Below are 10,396 nucleotides of genomic sequence, written 5' to 3'. Positions count from 1 at the left end.
GGGGGGGGGGGGGGGGGGAGGGAGGTGGAGGCTGAAGCCAGGAAGAGTGAGGGTGGGTGGAGGCACTGTCTGTCCCAGTGGGGTGGGAAGTCTTGGATTTTTCCTTGGTGAGGGCTGGAGGTGGGGATGGGTTCCCCCTGACTCCCGCCTCCGCAGGGCTAAGCCTTTAGGGTTATCCCTGACTGCCAATTAATCAGCCTTCCCCGGGCCAGTAGGGACATGCGTGCGTGTGCGTGTGTGTGTGTGTGTGTGTGTGTGTGGTGTATGGGGGCATGAGGAGATCTGCGCGTGAGTGTGTGGGTGTGCACAGAGGGTGGTCGTGTGTGGCTGGGGGATTTGTGTCTGCACCAGAGCGTGATACCGACTGACAGTGACTGATATTTCTTTGGGGGCTTCTCCACTGTCACAAGTACTTGTTGCATTCTGTCTGCACCGAGAGCCCCGTGAAGTCAGCACTGCTTTCCTCCCCGATTTGTAGATGAGACTGGAGACCGAAACGCTTGCCAAATCCTGCGCAGCTCACAAACGGCCTTTCCCGGGGCGCCGCCCCTGCCCCTGCATTGTGTCCCCGACTCTTGGCCAGAGGCAGCATGGTCCGCGGGGCACCATGGGACCTGACAGAGTGACAGCCAGAGAGCTGTGTGAGAATGACGACCTTGCCACCAGCCTTGTCCTGGACCCCTACCTCGGCTTCCGCACCCATAAGATGAACGTCAGGTGAGCGGCCTGGGACAGGGTGGCCCCAGGGCTCCGGGACCCCTCCCCTGCCTCCACGGCCCCTGCAGCCCCAAGTGGGGGTGGGGGCAGGGCCCGGGAAGGCCCGGATGGATTAGGCCAAGGCCCTGGGACCCAGGCATGCCCTCTCCCCCAGCCCCGTGCCCCCCCTGCGGCGACAGCACCACCTGCGCTCAGCGCTGGAGGCCTTCCTGAAGCAGCGGGACCTGGAGGCTGCGTACCGGGCCCTGACGCTGGGAGGCTGGATGGCCCACTACTTCCAGAGCCGGGGCCCGCGGCAGGAGGCTGCCCTCAAGACCCACGTGAGGGCACCCCTCTCTTCCCCCACCCTCAGCCCACACGTCCTCCCTGTCACCTCGGCCTGTCCTGGATCCTTCGCTGTGGCAGGCAGACCTCTGGAACCCCAGTCCCTCTGCAAAGCCCACCCGCCCACCGACTCCCTAACTTCCTAGCTGTTGGGGCCATCTGAGACGAGGCTCAGAGAATCCTAGGAGAGTTGGGGGGTCCTCTGAGATGGAGTACAACCTCTTCATTTGACAGATGAAGAAACTGAGGTCCCGAGAGGGGAAGTGAGTTCCCCAAGGCCACACAGCGGGTCAGTGGCAGAGCAGGACTAGAACCCAGGAGAGAGAGGGCTGAGGACGAGGCTGCCCCACCTCCTCACCCCGCCCACCCCGTCACCTCCCCCAGATCTATCGCTACCTCCGAGCCTTCCTGCCTGAAAGCGGCTTTACCATCCTGCCCTGTACACGCTATTCTATGGAGACAAATGGAGCCAAGATTGTGTCTACCAGAGCTTGGTAAGAGGGCCAAACTCACAGCTACGGGCTCCAGAGGCTGCTGGGAGAAGAGACCCCTGGAGATCAGGGGGGATACCTCTGGCGTTGAGGCCAGGAAGATGTCTTTGTTCAGGGGTGGGAAGAGACAGTTTCCTGCTGAGACGAAGGAGGCCAGGCCTAGTCCCAGAGACATTCTTCCCCCACAGCAGAGCCGATGGGGGTAAGAACCCCCATGCGACCCCAGGCTTCCGGGGGCTGCTAGGAAATCACTGCCCTTGTGCGCAGGACTGTGGCAGCCCTCGTGCCGATGGGGTCCCTGCTGCGTAGCCAGCGCCGCCGGGTAAGGGACAGGCCAGTGAGCAAGATGGACCCTGCCCACTGATCTCAGTGCAGAGAGAAGGCAGGCGGTAGCCGAGTAAACCCGCAGGTGCTGATCACAGTTGCTTGGTGCTTTGGGAGCCACCAGGGAACTTTGAGTGTTCTTGGGAAGCAGGCCTAAGCACAGACCCACTGGAGGGTCTGGTGAAGTGTGGGGGTCGGGGGTGGCAGCTTGTGGTGAGTTCACGGGAGTCCAGGCAGAAGGACTACTGTGCAGGGCCCAAGGGGAGTTGGTCACGAGAGGAGAGCCCGAGTGACGCCTGGGTCCACGTGGGACGGGGCCATCCCATTCCAAGGACCCGGAGCCAGGAGACCCTCCAGGCAGGTGTGGAGGCGGTGGGGGGGGGGGGGGGGGGGACTTGAGAAATCTGGGAGGCGGACCACGGCGGCACAGGCAGGAGGCCCCCTGGTGGCCCAGCTGGGGCTTGGGGAGGCGCAGCTCAGACAGCGGCCTGGCCTGGCCTGGCCTGGCCTTTCTGCAGGAAGAAGAACGAGAAGCTGGAACTGCTGGTGGGCTGCATCGCGGAGCTGCGGGAGGCTGACGAGGGGCTGCTGAGGGCCGGCGAGAATGACTTCAGCATCATGTACTCCACCCGCAAGCGCAGCGCACAGCTGTGGCTGGGCCCCGCCGCCTTCATAAACCACGGTGGGGCCGCGGCCGGGGCCGGGGCCGGCCCGGGACAGGGCGGGGCCAGGGCTGGTGGTGCCCGCTCACCTCCCTGCTCACTTGAGTCTCTTCTTCTCTCCCCCGCCCTCCCCTCAATGTTCCAGACTGCAAACCCAACTGCAAGGTGAGGCCTGGGGAACCCCCACTGAGGAGTGGGCTTGGGGGGAAGTAAGGGGGCCCCGGGGAGGGGCATTTGGGTCAGTGACTAGCCAGAAACTGCCCGGAGTCTCCCCACCTGGTACAGCTGCCTCCTGCCCCTTCACAAGGCCGGAACCTTGTGTGCATCTGCAGGGATCAGGGATCAGGGAGGAAGGGGCCCTGCGGGTCTCCCTGGATCTCAGGTTGCCACCTGCTGGCAGCCTTCTTCCCTCTCTGAACCTGAGCTCACTTGGAGGGGGGAGTGTGGTGGACAGGGAGACAGAAGGTGCCCCCGCGCCTGGAGCCCACCGGCCACAGCTGTGCACCTGTCATAGCAGGACGCAGGGGAGCTGAGCCCCAGAAGCCTGGGGTAAGGCCAGAGCGAGCCCCAGAGGATGAGACTCTGGGAGGCAGGACTTCCAGGCAGAGGGAGCGGGATGGAGAAGCAGCTTTGCAGGGGGAGCCACTGCGTGTTCTCTGTGGCGGAGCACAGAGTGCCCGAAAGCAGAGGAGTCTCGTAAGGCCTTGGGTGTGCATCCTGCTGGGTGTGGGCCTCGTCGCGCTGTCTGTCGGAGCCCCAAGGTGCGACCGGGGCTCTGGAGTTAGAACTGGGTTTGAGTCCTGGCTCCCCCAGCCCCCAGCCTGAGTTACTCTTCTCGGGTGGGAGACGGTGAGAACGTGTCTCCGGGGATGGTGGCGAGGGGCCGGTGTGAAGTGCACCCCCGTGGTTCTCGTGTTCTGTGACTCTGTAGACCCATTACATGGACTTGACGGTGGAAAATGTGCTGGGTAGGACAGAAAACGGGGCAAGGCTTCATGACAGAGGCTCTGTGGTGAGGTGGGTGCCAGCCACCTCGGGGCCCGGGCACCAGGCACCGGTCTTTTACCTAGCGGTGCAGAACCAGGAGGCCGCACAGATGTTCAGAGCCAGGCGCTTGAGGAGGAATAGGACTTTCCAAGGTGTCGAGGAGAAACTGAGGCGTGCTAGGCCATCCCAGACAGGCACATCTCAGTGGAGGGCCAGGAGGCATGGTCGCCATGGTGACTCTGGCCTCGCGTGCCACAAAGGAGCTCAGGTCTGCCCCACGGGTGCTCCCACTGCGTGAATAATGGGGTTTGGTTTTTAGATGGCCCTGGCAGCTCAAGAGCTGGAGGCTTGTCAGGACAGGGAGGGGCCGGAGGCTGGCGTGTGACCCGGTGTGTCACTGAGTGAGAGGTTGGCTCCAGATGGAGTCGGGGGGATACAGAGGGCAAGGACGCGAGGCCCCGTGCACGGAGGCTCCGGCCAGTTGGCCTGGGATGAAGTGGGCAGGTGGCCGGAGCCACCCCCAGGTGTGTGTCAGGCTAGAGTCGGGGGAGAGATGGGAGTCCACTCCTCCCAGAGGGGGAGCACGAGGCAGGAACAGGCACAGGCGAGAGTGGCCTCAGGGGGCAGTAATCCCGGGCTGGGGCCGCAGGGCAGACAGGCACCTGGGGTGGGGGGAGACGGCGAGACCGGCAGAGCTGGGACCTCGCTGCCAAGGTGCAGGCTGCCAGGGAGTGGGGAGCGGGTGGGGGCCTGTGGGAGGGGTGGAGGAAGGGTGCAGGAGGGAGCAGGCGGTGCTGTCTGCCAACACTGCCAGGGTCAGGTTAGATCATCATCCTGCGGGGAGGGCGGAGGCCAGCACGCGGGCAGGAAGTTGGGGAGCGTGTTCAGAGGGCAGGCCCTGGAAGCTCCTGGGGGCTCCTGGCTCCTGGCCCCTGCCCGTCCTGGGATCACATTCGTCCTGGGTGGGGTGGAGCCAGGCAGCCCCCAGGACCTGTCACTGAGCAGCCCAGCCCCCAGTTTGTGCCCGCAGATGGGAACGCAGCCTGTGTGAAGGTACTCCGGGACATTGAGCCGGGGGACGAGGTAACCTGCTTCTATGGCGAAGGCTTCTTTGGTGAAAAGAATGAGCACTGTGAATGCTATACCTGTGAGAGGTGAGGGGTGAGGTGGGGAGGGACCCAGGAGGGGTGAGGTGGGGAGGGCACCCGAGAGAGGTGAGGTGGGAGGGCCCCCACCAAGGGGGAGGTGGGGAGGGCACCCGAGAGGGGTGAGGTGGGAGGGCCCCCACCGAGGGGGAGGGGGGAGGGACCCAGGAGGGGTGAGGTGGGGAGGGACCAGGAGGGGTGAGGTGGCAGGCCACGGAGGGAGGTGGGGAGGCCCCGCAGGAGCACGCTGCAGTGCCCCTGAAGAGCCTCCTCAGGACCCGCTTCCGCCCTCTCCTTCCGCCTGCTCACAGGAGAGGCGAAGGGGCCTTCCGACTGCAGCCCAGGGAACCTGCGCCCCCGCGGCTGCTGGACAAGTACGAGCTCCGGGAGACCAAGCGGAGGCTGCAGCAGGGCCTGGAGGGTGGTGGCCGGCTGGGCCCCAGGGCCTGTGCCCACCTGTCCCCGCTGCTCCGGGACCCGTTCTGTGGTAAGCTCGGGGTGGGGACCCTGTCCTGCCAGCCTGTGTCCATCCCGACCACCGACCACCGTGTCCCTCCATCGCCCTCCCTCCCCCCACCCCCCCTCCCCCCCCCCCCCCCGCCCCGTGCCAGTCGCCCTGCTCACATCCACCCCTTTCTCTCCCCTCCCCCCTCCACAGCTGCCTGCCAGCCCCTACGCCCCCTGCCCTGCGGCGCCCGCCCTGACGCCTCGCCCCTCTGGCTCCAGTGGCTGCCTCAGCCCCAGCCCCGGGTGCGCCCCCGGAGACGCCGACGCCCCCAGCCCCGGAGGGCCCCAGCTCCCCCCCTTCTCCGTGCTGCCCGAGTCTCCTTGCACCAGTGGGGAGGCTGTGGCCCCCGATGCTGCCTGCAGGCGGAGGCCCTGGTGGCCCTGGGCCCGGCCCCCCGCGCCCACTGGGCCCCTCAGCAGGACTGGCACTGGGCCCGGCGCTATGGGCTGCCTTACGTGGTGCGCGTGGACCTGAGCCGGGTGGCCCGGCCCCCACCTGCTGCCCCCGCCCCTGCCCCTGCCGGGACCCCAGGCCCCACCCCCATCCCCAAGCAGGCCCTCGCCTTTGCTCCCTTCTCCCCACCCAAGCGCCTGCGGCTGGTGGTCAGCCATGGCTCCATTGACCTGGATGTCAACGGTGACGGGCCATGATGGGCCGGAGGGGAGGCCCCGGGCCAGGAGAGGAAGGGATCCTGCCTAGTCCCTCCTCCCCCGCGGCCCCATGTTCTCCGGGACTCACTGACCTCTAGAAGGAGCTCTTGGACCTCTGGGAGGGAGCTGGCCCTGGACCCCAGCACAGTTCTTACCGGGCTGGGGGCTGGGTCGGTTTGGAGACACCCAGGGATCTGACCCCTGACCCTTTGTGACTGCTGACCCCTGAGCCGCCCCCGCCCCATTGGGTGCCCTGGCCGCTGCTGCCCCACCCCCATCCCCACCTCCAACCTCAGGACTACAGGAGCCGTTCCCTTCCCTACCCCCCTCCTGCCCAGGGAGCAAAGCCATAAGGGGTGGGGGCCGCCCCTTGGTGTCTCCCCGGAAGCCCAGGCCTCAGGAGGCAGTGGAATTGACCTGGGGGCGGCCCACCCTAGAGACTGCCCTGCGGAGGGGAGTGGGTTTGGGCTCAGCTCTGCGACTGTCTGAGGTGGGGGGGCAAGGTGGGGGGATGTCTGGGACACGTCCTCACCACCCCGTGGGTCTCAGGGAGGCCGGACGCGACCTCATCTTTCTCATGGTGCTGTCCCTGGTGCTACTGGGGTGTGGGGGTCCCTCCCCTCCCCCACACCAGAACGGGGTATGTTGGGGGATTGAAAGCACTTGAACTTTTTATTTTATTAAAACCTTGTTATAAGCAGCGTCCTTTGTAGCTTTTCATTTTGGTTTATGTGTCGAGGGGATGTTTGTGGAGCTTTGGAGGGGCGAAGGGTCGATAGGATGGCCCCGAGGATGGCGGAAGACAGAGGCGAGAACCCCATCCCCGCTGGAAGGGTGCTGGTGAAGAGTGCGCGGACTCCCCTCTCCTTCAGATGAGGTAACAGGTCCGGCAAGTAGGGTGACTTGGCCACGGTCAGGTGGGGCCCGGCTGCCCCCATAGCCTCGTCCGTGTCTTCTCGGTAGGCCCGGCTCTGTGGGACCAGGGCGATGATGCTCCAGATCTGGGGCCTTAGGGAACACCACATCACCTTCGTGGTCACCTCCTCCCTGCCACTGTGCCTGAGACATGGGGACAGCTACCCACCGGTGAGCGCGTCCTGCTTCCGAGGGCTGGCGCTGTTCTAGAGCTGAGGCCTCACACGAGGGGCAGAAGCGGCCAGGGGCTGAAGGGAGGGCGAGGGGCAGGGAGAGGCCGCTGGGGGTGGGGGGTGGGCAGGGCAGAGCGGGACGTGTTTACCTCGAATCCCTCTCTTTCACAGAGCACCTGTCTGTCTGACTCCCACTGAGCCTGTTGGTTTGAAAGGAGGAAGGCGAGGAGGGCGCGGAGGGCAGACTCCAGTGCAGGTGCCTCACTGTGGCGTCTAGACCAGCAGCACAGCAGAGCCGGAATCTCCTCCGGGATGGATGGACAGACAACCACGGGGCGGGGGGTTACAAGCACTTCCAGAGATCCTGTTGTACAGTGTAGTAACTGCACGTGCGCATGTGCACTCTTCTCGGGAGAGGGCTTGGAGCCTTGGTCCGCTTCCTCAGAGTGTCTGGAACCCAAGTGGTCGGAGGCCCACGCAGAGCCTGCTCATTCTGGGTTGTAGGATGAGGCGTTGCCCCGCCAGCCTCCGCCCACCCGATGCCAGTAGCAACCCCCTCGGTTGTGACAGAAATGTCTCCAGACGCTGCCAGACGTCCCCCTGGGGGCCAGCGCCACCCCCACTGAGAAGCGCTGGGCTGGGGCGGCAGGGTGATGGGGAGGGAGTCGCGCGGCTTATGTGGCCTGGCGTCCGTCTTCACGGCTGCGCTCCCAAGACCACCCCACCCCCTTTACAAACAGCCTGCGGAGGACAGTGACCACCTTGCTGCCAGGTTCTGCCCCGAACTCCCCACCCCCACCCCCACCCCGCTGAGTCGATGGCTCCTACCACGACAGGACAGCACAGGCCCCGGGGAGGGAAGAATGAGAGTTGGCAGGTCAAGGCAGGGGCTCGAACCCCATCGCGCAGCCTGAACGAGGGCGTAGGGAAGTTGGCCGGGAGATGAAGGGAAGAAGGAACTGAAAGAAGCAGGAAATAATCACAGCTCACGTGCTCAAGGTCCATGCTCTGCCTTCTCCTTCGCCTCTGGTGGCTGGGCCAGAAGCAGAGCCGAGAGTGCCATCCAGGCTGGGCACCCCAATCCTGGACCCACTCCTTTCCTGACCCTTTTACATGCACACGGCATTGGCCGGTTGTCTCCAGGAGCCCCGGGACCCTGTGATGGGTTGGCCATCCTGGAGGGTGATTAGTCACTCCCGCACTGACCTGACCGTGCGACGTGTCAGCCACCAGTATGAACCAACACGCTTCCTTGGATCGCTTACACAGGCAGAGACCCCCCACACACACCCGGAGAGACCTGGGCCCAACAACTAGCCTGTGGTTCACAGCATGGTCCTCCCCAGCAGCCCTACGAAGTGTAGGTGCGGTTATCAGCAGACTTTGGATGAAAAGACCACGGTGCAGACGGCTTGGGGAATTGGGGGCCACGTGGCTGGTAATCTGTGCAACTGGGACTTGAGGCGTTTCAGAGTTCATCAGGCTGCAGGATCTTCAGGATGAGAAGGAGGCTGGCTCCAGAGACAGGAGGCTGGAGCCGTGCCCACTGGGGACCAAGGGACAGTGAGCTGGGTCGCGGTGGCTTCCATGGGGAGGAGAGGGAGAGCGGGTTCCTTGAGAGTTTGGGTTCCCGGAGCAAAGGGTGAAGGGCAGCTGAGCGTTTCTGATGGGGAAGTGCCTGGAAGCCTGAGCCTGTCCACGGATGGGGAGGAAGGAACCGGCCGGCCGAGGGGCTCAGAGGCAGGGGAAGAGGGCAAGAGGTGGCCTGAGACGGAGGGGATGGCGCTGGGGGAAGAAAGGGGGAGGGGGAAGGAGGTGGTGAGGAGAGCAGGGATGCGAGTTGGGGAGAGGGGCGGGAACGGGACCTCCTCTGACCTGGGAAGCTGCCGCAGGTCCCTGCTGCTGGCACTGGGGCTTCAGGGAGCAGTGGAGGCGCTGTTCAGAGTTCAAGGCCTGGGGGTGTGCTGTGCTGTTGACCCAGACAGCCATAGTGCACGAGGCCGGACCCCCGCCTCCAGGTCCGGCATCCGTAGGGTTGGTGGCCTGGAGTATAAACAATGCTCCAGAAGTGGTTGAGGGATGGGGCGCCTTGGTGGCCCAGTCGGTTGAGCATCTGACTTGATTTCAGTTCAGGTCATGATGTCACCATTCATGAGTTTGAGCCCCGCATCGGGCTCTGCACTGACAGCGTGGAGTAGGCTTGGGATTCTCTCTGCTCCTCCCCTGCTTGTTCTCTCTCTCTCTCTCCCCCTCCCTCTCTCCCTCTCCCTCCCCGCCCCCACCAAAATAAACTTTAAAAAAAGTGGTGGAGGGCTGATGGTGGGGACAGAAAATGGAGAGTTGAGAGTGGCTGCCGGGCAAGGGAGAGAAAGTGCCCTCCAGGCAAGGGTGGCCTGCTGAGGTCCAGAGGCTGGCTGGGGCTGTACAGGTGGCAGGCTCTGTGCTCAGATGCTACCTAGGTGACCTCACCGAGTGTCAGCCAGCAGCCCTATTTGGTGACTCGGAGAGGTGCCTTGCCCGTGTGTCACCATCGGCTTCCCTGCCACAGGGGCAGCGCTCCCGGCACGCCCTGCGCACTCACCTGCCCCCCTGCCTCTCAGGCTGTGATTGGAGGAGGGGGGGCAGGGTATCTGGGTGAAGCCATCCCAGGAGATGAGACGGCTGGGGTGCGCCCTGGGTGGCTTGATGAGGCCAGCGTGGAGGGTGTGCCTGGGGACAGTCATCCAGGAGGCTGGGTGGAGCCAGTCCTCCAGAGTCCGCTCAGCCCCTCCCATCATCCCACCTGTCCTGGTAACGGGACTGTACCATCTCTGTTTCCTGGGGAAGCTGAGGTGCACACAGGTCAAGAAGCTTGTTCAGGGTCACCGACAAGTTGTTCTGATCAGTAACAGCGACCTTCGAGCCCCGGATTAAACTGGCCTCGACATGACTTGAGAGAGCCTGGCTCCAGGCTGTCGCGGGAGTCCTACAGCTTCAGGGAGACACAGTGGAATCCAGGACTCGGTCCGGGCTAGAAGCCCAGGGCTCTGCGCTCTGTTAAGGGTCACGCCTCAGCCTCCGGGCGGGGGGTGGGGGGGGGGGGGGGGGGGGGGGGGCAGGTGGTTGGAGAGGTGACCTTTCGGGGGGCATTTGGAATGAGGATGGATTTTGGTGTTGCCGCCTCTGAGCCTGGGCAGGCCCGGTGCCCGGATGCGGCAGGAGCAAATTATTCAGACAGGAGCTTGGAGTATCCTGGGGAAATGGAGAAGTCGGGGGGGGGGGGGGGGCAGCCGCCCCTGTTCTTTGGGGGAACAAGGAAGAGGCTGCTCTGGCGGGGCGGGTGCTGACAGGGCCAGGAGTGCAAAAGACTGTTGGGAGGGGCTCACGGGATGAGGACAGGATGGCAAATGGAGTCAAACAGGGGCACGGAAGTGACGGAGAGTGGTGAAGAAAGGGTCCAGAGCAGGGGAGGGAGGGTTGGGGTCAGCGCTGGCGGGGGGGGGGGGGGGGGGGGGGGGGGG

The 10,396-nt window shown here is 64.7% G+C and overlaps 1 protein-coding gene and 1 long non-coding RNA gene across 2 annotated transcripts in view; one reads left to right on the top strand and one right to left on the bottom strand.

Annotated features, from left to right (window-relative positions):
* The window catches only part of KMT5C (lysine methyltransferase 5C), a 7,839-nt gene extending 1,326 nt beyond the window's left edge, over positions 1-6,513 (top strand). The window contains exons 2-9 of the mRNA XM_049621428.1: positions 479-717; positions 872-1,037; positions 1,426-1,535; positions 2,375-2,538; positions 2,664-2,683; positions 4,523-4,659; positions 4,962-5,137; positions 5,309-6,513. Of these exons, the coding sequence (XP_049477385.1) occupies positions 479-717; positions 872-1,037; positions 1,426-1,535; positions 2,375-2,538; positions 2,664-2,683; positions 4,523-4,659; positions 4,962-5,137; positions 5,309-5,808 (1,512 nt within the window). The 3' untranslated portion in view covers positions 5,809-6,513. The remainder of the gene's footprint in view (positions 1-478; positions 718-871; positions 1,038-1,425; positions 1,536-2,374; positions 2,539-2,663; positions 2,684-4,522; positions 4,660-4,961; positions 5,138-5,308) is intronic.
* Positions 6,468-7,074, bottom strand: LOC125915598 (uncharacterized). The gene is made up of 2 exons (XR_007455709.1): positions 6,893-7,074; positions 6,468-6,779 (listed from the first exon to the last, which is right to left on the bottom strand). It is a non-coding gene; the product is annotated as an uncharacterized LOC125915598 (long non-coding RNA).
* Between the last annotated feature and the right edge of the window lie 3,322 nt (positions 7,075-10,396).

Source organism: Panthera uncia (assembly GCF_023721935.1).
Source record: "Panthera uncia isolate 11264 chromosome E2 unlocalized genomic scaffold, Puncia_PCG_1.0 HiC_scaffold_19, whole genome shotgun sequence".
NCBI lineage: Eukaryota > Metazoa > Chordata > Mammalia > Carnivora > Felidae > Panthera > Panthera uncia.
This window is presented reverse-complemented; position numbering and strand designations above follow the sequence as displayed.